Below are 17,654 nucleotides of genomic sequence, written 5' to 3' on the forward strand. Positions count from 1 at the left end.
CTATAACCTTGTGTAAGGGCAGTAAAATCTTAACGCACTCCAGCATGAGTTTCGGTTTCTCTGACCACCAGAGGACGACAAACCCCTGATCATTAACAGCAGATAGTCTCATGGTTCAACTCAAAAATACATTTGGAAAGCACGAGTCCAGTGCGCACACGACATTGTGATGCAAAGCAGTCTTACACGCACGTTATACTGTAAAATCAGTGTAAAATCCGACAGTTAGTTATAAACTGATCATTTTATTGCGCTCAAGTATCGTAGGAGCAGGACATCAACTACTGGGATAAAAATCTCACTGAATTTTATGCATTTATCATTTTAATCAACTTTAGTTTCTATCCCTTGATCCCAATATTCCATATATTTAAAATTTGGGAATAAAAATCAAAAGTCACAAGATTCTGCACAGATGGGGGAGGGGGGGAGTAACTGGATGAAAACAGCTGAGGAAAATGGCTCCCAATCTCCAGTTTTTCTTTGCACTATATTGATTTCATGTCCATCAAAATATTCTCAGCGATGTTAAGTGACCTGTTACTCCTCCATAGGTCAAATTCTGTTGCAATTGTGGCTTTTACTCATTTTACACTTAATGCCATAAATTGTTTTAGAAATATTTGCTTTAAAAATATTAATAAATCAGACAGATGGATAGACTGAGTGATGCTGTAAAAGGAAGCTTTTGATGTGCCAGTACCCATCATTTATTTACCATAAATGGCACAATATGGTACCAAACCCACAATCAAGCAGCTGGTTATACTGAGAACAGTCACTTATGAGTCCCTGGAGGAGCCTTCACGGGTGGCTGGGCAGAGTCTTAGGGGGGCAGTGTGGAGGTCAGCCCTACGCATGATCCAAAAACACTAATATAATGTTGCATTACCCATGAAAAACCTTTCATTATTGATGTCCGCAGGTCCAGTCCCTGTGCTGGCACACAGAATCCGAGTCGCTGCAGAAACAAATGACAGATGTCCAAACACACGTGCATTCACTTCTTTTATTCATAAGATGGGGTTTTATTTTTACATCTTATGCACAGCAGATACAAAGACAAACATCTTCTAAACCACAAACTAAATTCCTCCACTAATCCTGCTTTCCATTTCAAAATGGCCCCCACCCCCCAGAAAAAGCAACCCTTTACGTTTGTAGTCCAGTTTCACATTCTGACAGATCTTTTACAGCAATCTCATTTTAGCAGAACGGCACAAGCCATGTTCAGAATACCATGTTTGACAGATACCCACTTCCCCTTTAAACAAATTGCACTTTTTTTCCTCTTTAAAACTACATTGACAGGATTATAGGATCAAAAGTAACACCAAAAACACAAGAGACGACTAAACATCCAACTTATACATGTTCATTATTTAGCTGCATAAAAATGCATAAATATTACATTTCACAAAAAGTACAAAAATATTTGTACTTTCCTTTGCTCAAATAATGACAGACACTGATATGATCAGAGGGACTGGGATTGTCATCGAACATAGGGAGGCATTCACAAGGTCCATGCAAGATAAGCCATTTACACAACAGCCTAGCTTTCACAGAGGTAAGACCAAGGTTCTACAGGAAAACAACAAACCCAAAAAGAGTGTTTTGCTGTCTAGGCCAAGAGGCAACACAAACACTAAGAAAATTAGGATACACAGAATTCTGCGTTCTAAATTCATGCCAAAAAGACTAACATGCAATGACTTCTAAACCTCCCAGGAGCAGCGGCAACCCATGGAAGGACTAGCTTAACAACGGTTACTCCAATTTTCCTCAGCAGTTTTGATCCAGAGGTTTACAAGGACTTTCTATTTTATTTTTTTTGGAAGTGCTAAGGTGGTACCGCAATAGTCGCCGGGAAAATGCTAAAGATTGTCGACGGCAAGGTGGTTTCGACTCAAACTCCCAACTGGAGGCAATTGGGAGGAGGTATAAATACTGTTTGTTTATAGTAATGCACATTTGTCCGTTAAATAAACCTGATTAAATTAATGAAGAGCTTGGCAAACCTCACTTCAGCTGGACAAAGGTGTGGTTTCCAGAGGCCTGGAGAGAACAGAAAGGAAGAGGGTTAGCTCAGCCACGCTAACAAAGGCTTCATTTGACAAAACAGAAGATGAAGCTGTGCTTCACAATAACTTCCCCAGCAGTCGACGGCTTCAGACTCGAGCCGACTTCACCATCCTGAGCACAAGCGTGACCAGTTCTGAACCGGTGGCCCTCAACGCTACATCAATTTAATTTTCTCAATGCACATTTTTTGCATTAACAAAATAATTCAAGGCCTGCATCCTGGCACCTTGAAAGATCACTTTTAGTGTCTATACACAGAAGTATCTGGCCCAGTGGTATCAGAAGTAATATCTGCCAGTATACCTGAGCTGCACACTCAAAGCTAAGCGTGAGGAAACAAGGCTGCAGCTATGGACGTGTTCACATCAACAAATGTCACTGTCGTAATCCGATAAAAACCACAACCTCCTGCAGATTGGCCGTGAACCATTAAAATACACGTATAAAACTGGGCTCGAGTCTGGAGCCATAGACAGCTGGTAAAGGTTAGCGTGAACTGCTAATACAGGTGACAGGGTTCTTGACAACGCGAGTATTTCCACTCCAGGTATTTGCCGTTTCATGTATTTACAGAGTCAAATTAATGCTAAACAGGGCAGAAACATTAGCATGCATATACAGGGTAAGTATATTGCTAAAAGTAATGTTCCCAACTTTATAGCTGGGTTCAAATTATCTTCACCTTGAACAAAAACACATCAATTAATACATATACACAGTGAAAAGAATGGTCATGTATATTTGAAATTTCTTGCAATAAAAAAAAAACTGCCTAAATTTTAGCTTAAACTCTGAAGAAATTTAAAAAAAGACTTTCTAAATGTATTTTAGGCATTAGTACTTAGAACAACAAATTTGAAGAGAAAGGATTGTTGGTGTGCCAGACTGATGGAGACTTTGAGGAACAGTTCAGTCTCACAGGCTGCATCATTTTTCACTGAATTCTGCAGTTTTCATTTTCAGTCAGGAGATGTTAAATGTTGGCAAATCACAGGTAAAAAAAAAAACACGGTTGGACCAAAGGTTACTCACTAAATATCTAACAAAACTGCCGGGACTTCCATCCAGGCTGGGAAGTCTCAGAGGGAGTAGGGTACCAGCGCATCTAAAGAAACACAAACAAAGTCATGTGTACACCAGACCAAAAACTACAGTCCTGCACTTCTCAAGTCTGCAGTTTTTAAAATCAATGGACACTTTACTCTTTGACAGACAGGTTTTGGAGGACCGCCCCTTTAAGACCTGCTCGCTGAAGCCATGGGAACTGGGGTGCTGTAGCTGCTCGGAGGACAATGGTCCCGAGTAATTACCAGAGCTGGAGACTGAGAGCTCGACCTCTCCACACAACATCTCCATAAGAGCCCTCCATCTTTACCACACCTGCAATAAAACCTGGCAGGACGCAGATTTACACAGACCAGGGGCCCTAAATAAGAGGTCTGACATCTTTCCTTGAGGTCTAACAGATCTTCCAGGGGACAGTGGTTACTTGGACATGAACTCTGAGGGGAGGGGGGCGGTGCTTTCTGACAGTTCTTTCAACAGACTACAATTAAATCTGGCTACGCTCGCTGATTATGGTCCAACAGTAACGGACAGCAAGTTGGCACCTCCGGGAGCAGCCATCGGCGCGGACCATTTCTCCAAGTGAATACCTGACATTCCTCGGCCTCCTGTGCCCGACAAAATGGCCCGTGTAAGAGCTGCCCACCCTGCAGCGTGATTGCACTGCAGCAGGAAGTTGGCTCACAATGAACTCCAAATGACCCAACCAGAGAAATATTTTCCATTGCTATTGTTACTCAAGTCCTGCCCTCCGCTGTAGTGCATCAGCATTTAGACGATTAACTTACAATGTCAACATTTCACTGCAAACAGTTTCATTTTGAGTGAGAAGCCAGAAATAAAACTACTTCGCTCCAGGTGATCAGAACCGCTGCGGCTAACCAACTCCTACAGGATCATTCTTCAGGTCCTGAAATTTTCGATAACTCAAATACAACTCCACAAAAACAATTTATCCTCCAACACACCATTAAAGATTAGACTTAAATCTAGTTCTTGTACCACAACAATCAGAGGGATTTGAGGAAAGTGCTGCATATACATCACTACTGGCAGACTGCAGATTTTCCATTTTAACCTTTGAAATTGTGGCTGTCACTTCAGACTTTACACGTGCAGTAAAACGGTCCAGTTGTGCATCTTTTATCCTCTTTGTTTTACTATTCTGTCTCAGCAATTGGACATTACGTTGCAGCGTCAGTGTCCTCTACTGGCATCTGGGGGGGAAAAAAGTGAAGGTAAGAGATACACACACCGGTTGGTCCCTCACCTGGGCGTGCAGGGCCGCAGCAGCAGCAGCAGCTGCTGGGTAAGGGAAGGCTGCATGAGGGAGGCCTGGAGTCAGCTCAGTGGTGTACAGAGGGTAAGGAGTCCAGGCATCCGGAGATGCTGGGATCAGTGCTGCCCCTGTCAGATCATCTGAGGAAGTACAGGTAAACAGAGGGCTGACCGAGCTTCAACATCAGGCCGATACACTCACGCTTCATTTCGGACCTGGGTTGTGTCACAATGTGGCTAAAAAGGTTTGTAACCTACCACCAATTGATCCTACTGAAGTAACTTTATCACCTCTATAACACGTTTTATTTTATGTCAATTTTGTAGACGAGCAGCACTCAGATCAGATTTCATCCATCATGGCCGACCTTTCCGGTTGGGGCTGGAAGTGAAAGTAGATTTGTTGCCAATTTCACCTTCACCCCAGTCAGCAGCAGGCATAAATCAAATATAATTCCACACAGGAGGAGTCATTATTGTGCTGGCCAGCACTCTGCCGAGACTCTCGACTAAGAATATTACGTTTATAAAAACCTGTTTTAGTACAAACTTTAAATGCACCAGCTTTTAACCCCATATACTATAGAACGTGCAACATGAAAATTTCAGCACAAGCGCTGCGACCATTCACTCTACTGAACATGCCTACGTTTGCGCGGTGATTGAAATCTGGTCCGAGTGCAGCCTAATCCTGTTGTCACCTGTCCAAATCTGGTGAATCCAGCAGGTGTTTAGGCAAAGAGAGCTGGGAACAACTGCCGACTGAGAATTTACCAGCTGGACAGAAGTAAAGCAGCTGTCTCAAGAGTCCAGATGACACATGCATGTGGAGGTGAGTTAGTCCATTTGTTAGATCAAGTCTTTGAATGTCTGCGCATTATTTCCCTTTAACGGCACAAATCAGCTTTTAAAAAAGGAACAGAAAGGTAAACTGAGTACTGGTATTGCCAAGGTGAGAGTGGATGAGAGCCTAGAGTGGTGCAGCCGTACAACTTACATGGGTCCCGTGCAATGAAGTGTGCTCCTAGAGCAGGGTGGATATTTGTGGGGTTCGGTGTGGCCATCAGCTTACTCTTTGCCATCTTCGTGTTGGCTTTAGCAAACTCTAAGCGCAGGGTCTGGGGATTTTCGGGGTCAAAACGGATACCCTGGGGGAGAGACGCAGGAGGGGAGGAAGGAGGACATAGTAGAGTAAGGGAGGTGGGCTGAGTTAAAGGGGGCGCTGCAGCTCAGCTGTCTCTCATGGCCTCCTTTCCTAAAGCCGTGCCTCGATATTCCAGATGTATCCTTCGAGCTTCCCTCCAGCTTAAACCTCCTCTGCCCTCCTGTGGGATGATAAATCCCTGATGCCTTCACTCACATTTTCGGGGTGATGCCGAAGCCGAAGGATACGCTCTCGGAACACCTGAACAGGCTTGTGTCTCTCTTCCTCGTGCACTCGAGAGCTTCAGCTGACAGGAGGAGGAACCTGCCCCGCTGCTCGAGTCAGGAGGAGGGCGAGACGAGGAAAAGGGCCGATGGAGAGACTTTCCTTTGAGGTGGCTGAACCCTGCTTGTGTTCTTGTGCCCTAAGCATTGTGCCCACATGCAGGTGAGTAGTATTTTGGTGTTTGTGTGTTGTCTGTGTGTGTGACTGCTGGTGTGTCTAAGAGGTGATGCTCATAAAGAAGGCTAGGCTATGAGAGAGAGTGTTAGATACTGCCATTGTGGGCTACTGGGTGACAAAATAAGAGGTTACACTACTGAAGATGTGTCCAAATAATTCTACACATGTGGCTATAGAACAAGTATCACAGTAAAGCAGTGATATGCAAAATAAAGAGCTATACCAGACTAAGAAGGGATGTGTATTAAGGTCAGAGTAAACTACCGTAAGGCTACGGGACTCTGGTCACTTTCCAAAAATGGCCCTGCCATTGAATTGTAAAAGACAAAATTGGTTGGCTTTGAGAAATTTAGGGGGTAAGAATTAAGTTTTATTCTGCCAGTCACGGGTTCCTTCAGGTTTAAAACACATCAACACATGGATACAGGAGACTTTAGATTTGGGAAAATTCAAACAGCGAAGGGATAAAAACGTGAAGGAAAACAAGGTGTTGCTTACATTTAGTGCATTTTTGGCAGCTTCGGCTCCAGACCGACTGTCAAAGGTTACAAACCCAACCGGCTGGAAGGTAAAAAATAAACACAAGCAGTTTGAACTGATTTCTATTAAACAAAACTGCTGGTCAATGAGGATTATTCTGTGAAGCAATTAGTTCAGTCTAGCTTTGAAAAGCACATCTCAGCCACATGTTTAGTATTACAGCAACTCTTCCAAGTAGTGGAAGCCACCTCACCTGTTTTGATGTTAACTTAATCAGTGACCCTTCATAACCCTGCAGGGAAGAAAGATAGCCAATTATCCACCAGTCACATGCAGGAAGTCAGGCATGAACACCTCAACTAGAATCAAAAATAACCTGCCTGCACCTTCATTTTGAGGCAGGCAGATCCTTCTGTGATGGGCGGTTTCAGGTAACACATTACAATTATAACAGTTTATCCATAATAACAGAAGCTCAACGTGCCCAAATATGCTCAGGTCAATGAGCGCTAGTCTTCAACGCTACTGAAAACAGGATGGGGCCATTATAGCGTGAGGAAATTCCTGAGAAATGAAGGATGGTCCAGCCCAGAAGAGTATTGATGGATGGGATATCTCCCCATCCAGATTTATGCCATAGAAAACACACGCTGGCCGTGATAAATCCTTGGTAACATCTTTAGATTACGCAGGGCTGGAAAAATAGTGTCTGGGATAGCGTCCATGATAAAAAAAAAAAAAAAGTTTCACACACAGAACCTTTAGTGACTCACATTTCAGCACACTGCCATGTTTGCACACCGCAGGAAGAAAAGAGTTACAGCGACCCGAGAAAACAAAAGAAAACCTGCGGTTTTTACAATCTCTGAGTGATGTAAGAGGAAATCAGCCTTTTCCTGCACGGTGGACGCGCTGGATCACGGAGGGGCTTTGGTTGGCCAATCATGAGGGCTACTCATTTACACATTCCACAAGATCATCCATGTGCAAGGGATACCGCTTCCAATTTGGTTAGGTAGGACACAGGGAGGGAAGGGGGGGTGGAACTGGAGTCCAGTCCAAAACCAGAGCAATAGACAAACAATGGCGTGGCCTCGTTTCCATATATGCAAATATGCACACTGCTATTAACAGGAGATCGTTTGATTCCGCTACAAGAAGAGGAGCGCTGATAAACTAAACAATCAACCAACTGTTTAAGATTTAAAGACTTTCCATGACTCACTTCCAGCACCTGGGGGGCGGGGGCAGCTACCATACAGACCGAGAATCGGATTCTATTAGAGAACACATGAAAATCTCTCATCACCACTCAGTCACAATCTCACTTACCTTAAATGGTCTAAAGAGAAGGTAAAGCTCCCTCGGTTTAATGTCGACCGGCAAACCGCTGACAAACAGTGTTCGTACCTGCACACAGGAAAAAATGTTTGTCACCTGATGAAAATTCGGCCCGTTCCACATGTTTGAGAGACCAAGAGGGCAGAAAACTCTCAAACGCTCGGCCCCAGCTGTCATCACTGCTCCTGAACTACAGATGGATTTAAAGAACTTCACCAAACAGGAAACCACTTTATTTCTGAAGGAATCACCGTGAGACAAACGGCTCTCAGCTGAACACCAGGAATGAGTCACTGGGCCGCAGTTCTGAAGAGTCCGTCCCAGTTGACACTGCAGCAAGTGCAAACGAGCGCTTCACTTCCTACCATGATTAGCTTTGAAATTGAATGCGAAAAACATTCATTTAATAAAAGAAAAGCCATGGGAAAAAAAGAATTTGAACAGCAAATGTACGATTGTAAGTGGTCAGATCTTTAGGCGACAGCTGCAGCAACAGAAATGTATACACGCAGTCACTGAAACTGCAGTACCTCCGCATCACCAGCAGGGCAACCCGTCACTTTGGAGCCAAAAATAGTGGTTTTATGACGATGTTTATGCTCTTAAAGCATCAAGTTCAAGTGAAGATGGATGATTCCCACTGGGCTGCTTATATTACAGAGAGCTGGATTAAAATATATATCATCTGAGTAATAAAGCAGGGTTTGGAGTTAACCCCAACCCATTTTAATTGTATAAATATTTGATTCTCCCTTCCTCATTTATTAAACAGCCCCATCTCTGGGCCCCGAGCCTCAAGGTTGGGTCCCCACATAGGAGGACAACGCGCAGCATAGCCTGGTGTGAGGTGACAGTTGTCGGGGTGGATCTCTGGTGGATCTGGTTCGAGGGTTCGCTCTGGCCGAACACAGAACCAAATTGAGGCGCAGATCTGTGCGGCCGAGGAAACAAAGTGTGCAGTGCGAGGCCCATTAGTTCCCCAGTCGGTGGGGAGGCCTTCAGTACAATGGGGGCTGCCAGACGAACAGCAGTGGACAACAGCGCACAGCGTGACACCATTTCCTTCCTCTGACCCGCGGCCCCAACCCTGCCGGCATTTTTCAGGTGCCGCACAGCAGCAATTCTCAGGCCTTTACAAGTCCACAAGTAGGACAATCCAAGGCCGACACAGCTGGACACAAACTGAATGGAGATGTTTTAACGGAGGAAGATGGCGCACATCTCAACCTATAAGAGCTGCACTGCAGATCCGCTTTGGACTGAAGAAATCCAGGAAAGAGCCGACGTTCCGGCTTCAACAAAACTCAGCCTGTTTGCTTAATCTTTGACCTTCATTATGAGCAGAAAAAGCAGGAGAACAAATTAGGCTAAGAAAAGTCAAGTGGCCCCATGTGGTTTTCTTCTAAGATAATGGGAACAAAGGGGGGACCAACAAAAGCCCCCACACTCCCCTCAGTGACTCCATAGGAGCCATTAAAGAGAAAAAAGCCAACCAAGTGCCACACACAACCATGAGAATTTAAGGTAATTTACCTTCTGTTATTTAGTACACGAATATGAAATTGATTCCAAATTATTCATTCCAACATCCCAGAGAATTTTTATTTTTTACTAAAATAAGTGACCATTTCCATTATTTGGTTTCTGATTGTAAACAAATACATCTGATGTCAAGACAATAAACTAAAGATGTCGAAAGAAATTTAAAAAACAAAAAACAAAAACGGAAGCACTAGATTCATTTCTCTCAAACGGCTCCGAATCAATTTTTTTTGTTGTTGCAATTTTCACCACAATTTTGGTTTTATCCGGATAATTTACATCCAGTGAGGACTAAACTTTCGGGCGTTATTTTTGAGTTTTCCGTTAATTGGCTCATTTCGTGCTTGATAATTACACACCTGCTGACGTCCAGTCTGGAATTTAAAGAGACGTCACAGTCGGCCCAAAGATATATAGAATAATTCCTTAAAAAAACAAAACAAAAAAAAAAGACAAGCATTTTGTAAAATGTCCTTTAGTTTTCTGCGGTTTGGCCATTTTAAATCGTCTCTCTTCACCGGAAAAGACGCAGTTTGACCTGCAATATTTGACTTCTATGGGAGGAAAAGTTCTGGTCGGCGGAGCAAAAGAGAGAAAACTCACCTCCTCCTCAATGGAAACGTTGTTGTTCGGCTCTGCGTCGGTCTTGAGACTCATGTTGACGGGCGGCTCGGAGGCTTCTGCTGCTGCGCAAAGGATCAAGTCTTTCTTGGCCGGGTGGTATTTCCCCCAAGTGCGCCTGAAGCTGCCGTGGAAGTCCTGGTGGCGTTTGAACTTGAGGAGAGATGTGCTGAGGTGAGGTCGTGCGGACGAGGACGGCGAGGTATCCGTGGAGATCTGAGGGGCAGTACTGCGAGAGAGAATCATTCATAAAAGGGAGGGAGAAAACGGGGGAAAGAAAAGACCAGAGACGCGCTAAACTAAAGGTGAGAAGGTGGACTTGGTGCTCCGTGTGTGAGGGTGAAAGACAGGGGGAAAAGAAGTGCGCGTAAAAACCAGAAAGCCTCTGCGCTCACATCAATGCCCTCAGCTGTGTGCGGAGGAAGAACAAGTAAACTTTTCTCATTGGAGCGCGTCTCTCTCCCTCCTGTCCCCCCTCACTCTCTCACTAATTCTCTCACACATACACACACACACACACACGTAGCGTACTTTCTCCCCCTCTCTCGCACACACACGCATACCCCTCCCTGTTTTTCAATTAGGTCATCAATTATGTTGGAGTCCGCTGTGGGCCGTTATCAGGCCGCAGATCCGCCTCAGCTGTTGCAGGGAGACTCGGTCCCTCCGCCGCCACATCAGCAGAACCAGAGATCAGTACCCTCCACACCTGAACGGGTGCTTATAAGACGCGATTTGAGGTTCCCATTACTGACATTTTTTATTCATTTAAAATTTTTTAATCGACCTGTTTTTATTCTGGTCGATATTATTTAAGGTGGCACTTTTTTTATATATATATACAATTGCTGTCAGAGTATTCATCCGCTACAAAGATTGGGAAAATATTTGAATTTAAAATGACCCTTTTTTACTTGAATGTTCTAACATTTATTTGCATGGCGACGTGCTTTGATTCAATTTTGTATAATGTAGCAAAGTGTTTTATGGCTTCACAAATAATAAAATAAAACTGATGAAAGCTGGAGATGCGTCAAATAATTGAATAAAATCTGCTTTTAATTAGAATTGACTTTAAATATGTTTTTTGCATCATTCATCTGCGCATCATGTAGCTTCTGTCTGTCAAATCAACAGCAGTTTAAAGGTTTCTTATGTTATATAAATGTATAAACTAAAAAAAATGGAAAGTAACGAAATATTCAATCACAAAAATAGAAGAATGTGATAAATAAGGGGAAGAGCAGAGCAGTTTAGGGATTATGGATATGATATGGATTATTTTAATTGTATTTATTGTTTTACCTTATCCAAATGTGTGTGTTATATCAGCCAAATGCAAATGTAGGTCTCACCCTAAATGGTTCATTTTGTATGTGTAAAAATGGGTTATTTGATAAATCTCATCTCATCACATTTACATCAGTCAGAATAATGTTTTCCTTTCGCCTGTCTGTAAAAAAATGATGCTTTTCTGCATGTCCGAAACGGTCAATTTCCTGATTGGCTCCATTCACACGCACACAGCAGATCAGGAGTTGGTGTGTTCACACACACGCAGGAAGCAGCAGGACCCTCACGGGCGACCTGCTTGGTCTGAGTGAAGAAAACATGCTGCGTTCTCTTCAACGTTGGTTATTTTGGTCACGTGAACAAATTCCTCACCGTCTCCTGAGGTGTGAGGGGCCGTTTCCAGCGACAGAACCAATTCCTTCCCTTTGGAAGGCATCATCCCAGTGTCACTGAACAGCCTTCGAAAGGCAGAGCAGGAAAAAACAAGAGCAAAAATGTGGATTCTTGTGTGAAAGAGGCTTTAAAAAGGTGGTTCAGGAGCATCGCTGCAACATCATGATTTCTGAAGGTCAGACATTAAAAGATCAAAGGTCATGACTTGAATGGGCCTTTTTGCCCCCCCTCCCTCCCAAAGATGCCTAAATCAATACAATATCAATAACTAAACAATAGCATCTGTGTGTATTTTGGTTATTTTTGGCTGATAAGTGGTGGCGGGGGTGTTGTGTAGCAAGGTTGGGCCCTGGACGTGCGCCCGGCGTGCATGTGTGTTTCCTCACAAGGCAGCTCTCAAAGGCCAAAGCGTTTCCTGACTTTGTATAAGAACACAATCGGGGGGGGGGGGGGGGTTCTGGAAGGGGTTGGGTAGCGGAGGGGACTGACAGATGGACAGATCGTTCCCTCTGCGATTCTTTAGTGATCTGAGCTAAAAATAGTGAAGCTGTGTTTACTGTCACGCAGATATGTTGTAAATATCAATATCACAGTAAATGGCACTGTGTCATTAACAAGACTTAATTTGTCCCTGTCTGTAAATGATTTGAAAAGGCGTTCTAGTTTGTTTTTTCTGTTAAAGGCCTCTTTTAACAGCAGGACTTTCATAGGTCTCCTAAGTGTTTGGCAGCATTATAAAGTGTCACAATCTGTGATCTGACAGTTGTCGCCTGATTTCCCTGTATGAGCTTCACCTACAGCTTTTTACTTCGAATATCCTCTTTTGTTACCTCATATTCTCACTCTCCCTTTAGAGAAAATTAAAATGCAATTTCAACGAGGCATCGTCTGATTTTCTAAATCAGAATAGGAGCTGACCCGAGCTGCTGGAGTTTTAAAGATGCTTTGTTACGCTCTGTTTGTCATTTCAGAAACACTCCACATGTATGAAATATTGACGGAGCCTCTGCATGTTTATTCATTTATTCAGCACCTAAAGTTCTTTGTTTTTATGCATGGGGGCAATTATCCCCAGATTAGGGGCTGTTACATCACCTATTTTAAAGAAAGCAGGTTAATTCTGCTTCTCTGTTCTGTATGGACAGGTTGACACTATCTAATGATCTTTATTTACCTTGACATTAGAACCATCTTAGTAGCTTGTAATCTGTTGATTGAAATAAAATAATCATTTCAAACAATTTCTATTTAGCTTTTAATTTTTGCTGTTTATGACAAAAGTCTGAAAAACCCTAAAAAGATAGATTAGTGTCAGATAAATGGTGCTTTGTTCTGCAGCCCTACAGCTTAATTACCCCACTTGAAACAAATGCACCGCAAGTGGCTTACATCTGGCCAGATGTGGCAGCTGACATCTCCATCAAAAGGAGCCATACACCTGATGCGTCAGTGGGAGTGACGTCAGCTTTGCGGATGGAGTGACATCATGCTGACGTGGAGCAGCAGCTCAAAACCAGGACACAAAACAATAAAAACACGTGGTACCAAAATGAACAGGAGCCGTGAGCTAGCACCGCGCTAACTAGCAAGGTTGTTGTCACGTGTTGATGATTCAACCCAAACCTAGTTATCGTCGCATTTCTCTGTGAAATAAAGAAGCAGGACAGGATGTTTATTCACCTACCATTTTTCCTTCTTCTTCCTCATCTTCACAGATCTAATGAAGATGAGGAAGAAAAGGCAAAAATGGCCCCCCGGTGGACGGAGCCACATCCCTGACTTGGGCTGAGCCTGTCCAGGCCTGAAGGGCGAAGGTCCCTCCGCTCAGTGTTGAATATTCCCAAATCGTGTTGAGATTACAAACTTAGAGTCAGTGTAAATGTGAATTCTAATGATATATCCCTATCAAATCATTTTAAAACATGCATTTTGTGTTTCTGTGACAAGAGTTCAGTCAAAACAAAGGCTTTCATTTATTTACTATGCCACATTTCCAAAAGTTGCTCATGTTAAAATATTTATGATGTTTTCATTTAAACATTTGAAGCTTTTTCGGACATCTGGGGTCTGTATGGATGCTAGGGAGCTAAAGGAACTCTTATAAAATAAACAATTACCATATGAGCGTGTGTCTTCATGATAAATAATCCGGCTCAGCAGCTATAAATCAGATCTTTACGTCTGCCTCTTTATTCCAACAAACACCTGAAAGAAACTGAACTGCACAGCTCAGAGACTCTGAATAAGCCTCATGTTTTATTTGCAAAAAGCGGCCCCATTGTCCCATAAGTCACCTCGCACGGCACTCTTCTGCTTCACGCCCCGCTGAGCCCGTCCTGGCGCGTTAGCATCACCCGCTGCTAAAGCACTTAACTTGTGTTCTCCGTGTCCTCTGTGGTCCAGCCAGACATCCATTTGGAGGAAACTTCGAAGCTGCTTCACCCACACACTGAGCGAGGGAGGAGCAGGCATGCGTACGTGACGTTTCCTGAATACACGTCCAATAAATAGCTTATTTCAGGAATACATTAAAAGCTAATCAACAACATAGGCCTTCCACCCTCCAGAGGGTGAACCTTCCATCAAAGTTTACATCAGTCATGAAACAGATTTTCATTTTGGTGCCAAATTGCTCTGTTTTTTTCTCACACTTGTCCCTCCCACTGTGAGAAACAACAAGGACCAAGAAGAAGAGAGCAGAAGCTCCTCTGTCAGCTGGAAATCAATCAATATGAACAACTAATACGGGCGACGGGCATGACGCGGCTACCGGTTTGTTTTCGGCATAAAAGCAGTGTAATTTGGGTGAGAGCGGCAGGATGTATATGTGGATATTTGCGTAGATGAATGAGTTTAGTCGAGTGGAGACAGTTGCTCCAGCAGATGACACACATAACAATTTAATGCTTTGCTTTCATTCGACGTTACAGCTGCACTCAGGAGGAGCTCCGCAGCTGCCATTTTCCATCAGCGCTTCCTTACAGACGCAATTATCAAGAGGAGAAGTTGATTTTTAATAGATGGTTGTTAAAACAAAGTAAGAAAGCGAGTTGTCTAATCAGCAGCTTGGTTAACATTTCATGATAACCTAAAAAAAAAAGCTTCTCTTTTAATTCTTTGCACTAAACGACCACCAACTTTGACCTTATTAAGATAAAAATGTGCTTATGTGAATCACTCCTTATCTACCAATGGAGAAAACATACGGTTGGAGGCATGCTGTGCTATTATTCTGGGTGAGGTTCCTGGAGGGCACCAAGCAGCTCAGCCCTGTGGATGCTGGCAGATAAAAATGCTGATTGTCTAGAAATGATCGAGGAAAACAACAGAAACTGACCTAAAAAAAAAGGCATTTCTGAGAATCATGAGAAGATAATTAGTGTATTTGTTTCAAGTCAGGAGGAGCATGTTTGAATACAGCTGCTCGTCCAGTCACAGCACAGTTCCGCCACCACGTTTGGTGATGAACACTCTCATCCTGCCCTGAACAGCTCCGCCACCTCCTCCCAGAGACACACGACTCTGTGTTACCACAGCGGCATTTGGATTAGTTTCATCAGTTCAGGCATCGATTATGCAAGCCGCCACGTGCAGCCATGGTGGTTTTGTTCCGTTAATCATTCACAGGTAGAGGAAAGTTCGTCAGGACTCGAAGGCCTGAAATAAACGTGCCGCATTGACTTTTACAGAGGAGGTGACCTCAGTTCTCTGCCGTCTTCTGGATCTGCAGGACTGTTATGTTTTCTACAATGACAACAATGCCGGTGCCAAAAGTGAGCGTGTTTATTGTCTCATAGGAAGCCAAAAAAGAAACTGCGGGCTAAAACTGCTCCAACACCCTTCCCAGGTCTGGAGACTGTTGCAGGACTTTCTGTCTTTCTCACACACTTTTTGGAGCACAAAGGAATGACCAAACAGAGATGATTTTCTTCTTGATCTGATTATTTGTTTAAAAGTTCTTCTTTTCTGTTACAGTGGGGGGAAGAATTCCAGCCAGATCATTCCCAACGAGAGGAAATGCTGGAGGAATGACCCACTGGGAGCGTTTCAAAAGTCATTTTCTCATGAAGGGAGATGAGCAGATAAAAAAAGAAATCCCTCTGAGATATCCCTAAATACGGGGGAAATACGCTAAATACGTTTTATTTAACATCAAAGCTTTAAAAGGGCTGGTATGAATAAAGTTTTACACACTTTACTACACTTGACAAATCTCCTGATCATATAGTAGCGCATAAGACTCAAATGAACAATAAGTTTGATGGTAAATAAACACTTTCAGAACCTTCTCCCCAGCTAGGTCTTCACTTCCTGTTTATGTATGGAATAAGGGACGCTGGGGGGGCTGCTCAAACGAAAGGGCAACAGATTCCCAGCTATTCCAGGCTGAAAGGCAGCTTCCAGCATCTCAAGGGGTTGTAAAGTGGGTGGGAAAAGCAGGAAAAGAGGAAAAACAAGATAAAAAGGATAATTAACTGTGGGGGGCCTCGTCATTGGCTACAGCAGCCGGGGGGGAGAAGACTTAATGTTCACTTCAGAATAAAATAAACCTAAATAAGGAAGTTTTTTGTTTGTTTGTTTTTTGGGTGGGAGGGCTGAACATGGATGGGAAAAGGATGGAAAAGAGCGCACAGTTCGAAACGTTGTAAAAAGTGGTACATGTCAGCCCAGCATTCCCAGGGACGTTCTTGCTGGAATTTTTACTGCCCATCCACTGGCGAACAAAAGGAGTATTTCTCTGGGTGCACGGTAATGTCATATGTGTCGCTGGAGCCACCAAACCATTACAAGACAGTAGCCAGGCTGAGGGTTTAAAGGAGAGGAAGGGCTTTTGATAACCATCAGACTCAGCAGTGGCGGAGACGCCCTGCGCCTGCGGGCAGTTTCTGTGGTGCAGAGCGGACAATCTCCTGTAGGGACGCTCAGCTGTGACACTTGGTCTTGATCTGTGTTGCTGAGGAATGTAAACTGCCCCCTACCCACTCACAAACATAATGACTCTGACGACGTGAAAAACCACACCGTCGCGCCGTTAACGCCGGTCACTTTTTACAGCGTTGCTTCAGCGACAACTTTGGTTGCTGCTGGCTGTGGTCACCCTTCAGAGGTGACTGGTGATCTACCACGAGCGAGGGGTCCATCACGTTAGGTGGGTGTGTGTTTGTTGGGTTTGTGCACAGAACACGCGAATCGCGATCCGAGTTCATCGTTTCTCACCACACTTTGGCCTCCCGCTGTTCTTCTGTGTGTTCTTTGGACAAATTTGTGACACATGTTTTGCATAACTGCGCGGACACCTCACAGTGATTAAAGCCAAATAAACAGAGCTCAGAGTTCCTTCTGCTGCAAGGATCTGAGGACATTAAAAACAGACACACGAACAGTGCAACAGCAACACGTTGGGGATTGTTTTAATGCACAACACCTAGTTTTTTGTTGATAATGAGATGCTTTTGAAGAGCAACACTCTTCCCGAAGATGCAGCGTGCTGTTCTACTGTTGTCAGGGGCAACACAAATATGCAGGGGACATAGATCTTTGTGGACGTTCAGTAATATATTAATTGTATCTGCTATGAGGTAGAATAACCTACATGTTATCCTAGCCTCTGCTAACCTGTAGCAGGGTCATTCTTAAGCGATGAAGCTTTGTTGCTCTGGCAACTGCAGCAAAGTTTTCAAGCTATTCAATAACAAGATGAAATTAATCAGGATTATTCAGAATTTGGTCATCATTTGATCAGCACAAACTGTTTTAACTCTTCATGTCTTCCTCTCAGGTTGGTTCTACAGGAGCCAGAAAGAAACAAAAATGCCTCCAGAGTGAGTGTTATAATTGCCACCACAGGGGGCACATGGGAGAAATTAGCCTTCAGGTCCATCTTAAACATGAGTAGTGACAAAGCCAGGATGTTGAGGTTTGGCTGAGTGGGTTGTTCACAGGGCTCTGA

The 17,654-nt window shown here is 43.7% G+C and overlaps 1 protein-coding gene across 3 annotated transcripts; it reads right to left on the reverse strand.

Moving 5' to 3' along the window:
- Positions 1–995: 995 nt before the first annotated feature.
- LOC101072481 (RNA binding protein, mRNA processing factor 2) lies at positions 996–10,509 on the reverse strand. Of its 3 annotated transcripts, none has more exons than XM_011609948.2 (8): positions 10,001–10,509; positions 7,847–7,924; positions 6,768–6,806; positions 6,533–6,595; positions 5,426–5,576; positions 4,406–4,569; positions 3,118–3,190; positions 996–2,058 (listed from the first exon to the last, which is right to left on the reverse strand). In XM_011609948.2, the coding sequence occupies exons 1-7, from the start codon at positions 10,262–10,264 to the stop codon at positions 3,125–3,127; spliced, it is 825 nt and encodes a 274-aa protein (XP_011608250.1). In that variant the 5' UTR covers positions 10,265–10,509; the 3' UTR covers positions 996–2,058; positions 3,118–3,124. The 3 variants fall into 3 exon arrangements, with proteins under 3 accessions (XP_011608250.1, XP_011608251.1, XP_029702486.1); XM_011609949.1 differs by having other exon boundaries at positions 4,421–4,569; positions 10,001–10,505; XM_029846626.1 differs by lacking the exon at positions 3,118–3,190 and having other exon boundaries at positions 4,421–4,569; positions 10,001–10,507.
- Positions 10,510–17,654: the final 7,145 nt, after the last annotated feature.

This window comes from Takifugu rubripes, chromosome 13 (assembly GCF_901000725.2).
Source record: "Takifugu rubripes chromosome 13, fTakRub1.2, whole genome shotgun sequence".
NCBI lineage: Eukaryota > Metazoa > Chordata > Actinopteri > Tetraodontiformes > Tetraodontidae > Takifugu > Takifugu rubripes.

Excerpts from the sequence above, each read along its gene's own strand:
- LOC101072481 (XM_011609948.2), bottom strand. The coding sequence starts at position 10,264 with ATGATTCTCTCTCGCAGTACTGCCCCTCAGATCTCCACGGATACCTCG. Across the intron at positions 6,596-6,767 it reads TTAAGTTAACATCAAAACAG|CCGGTTGGGTTTGTAACCTT; the intron begins GTGAGGTGGCTT and ends TTTACCTTCCAG. Across the intron at positions 5,577-6,532 it reads CTGCCAAAAATGCACTAAAT|GGTATCCGTTTTGACCCCGA; the intron begins GTAAGCAACACC and ends TCTCTCCCCCAG.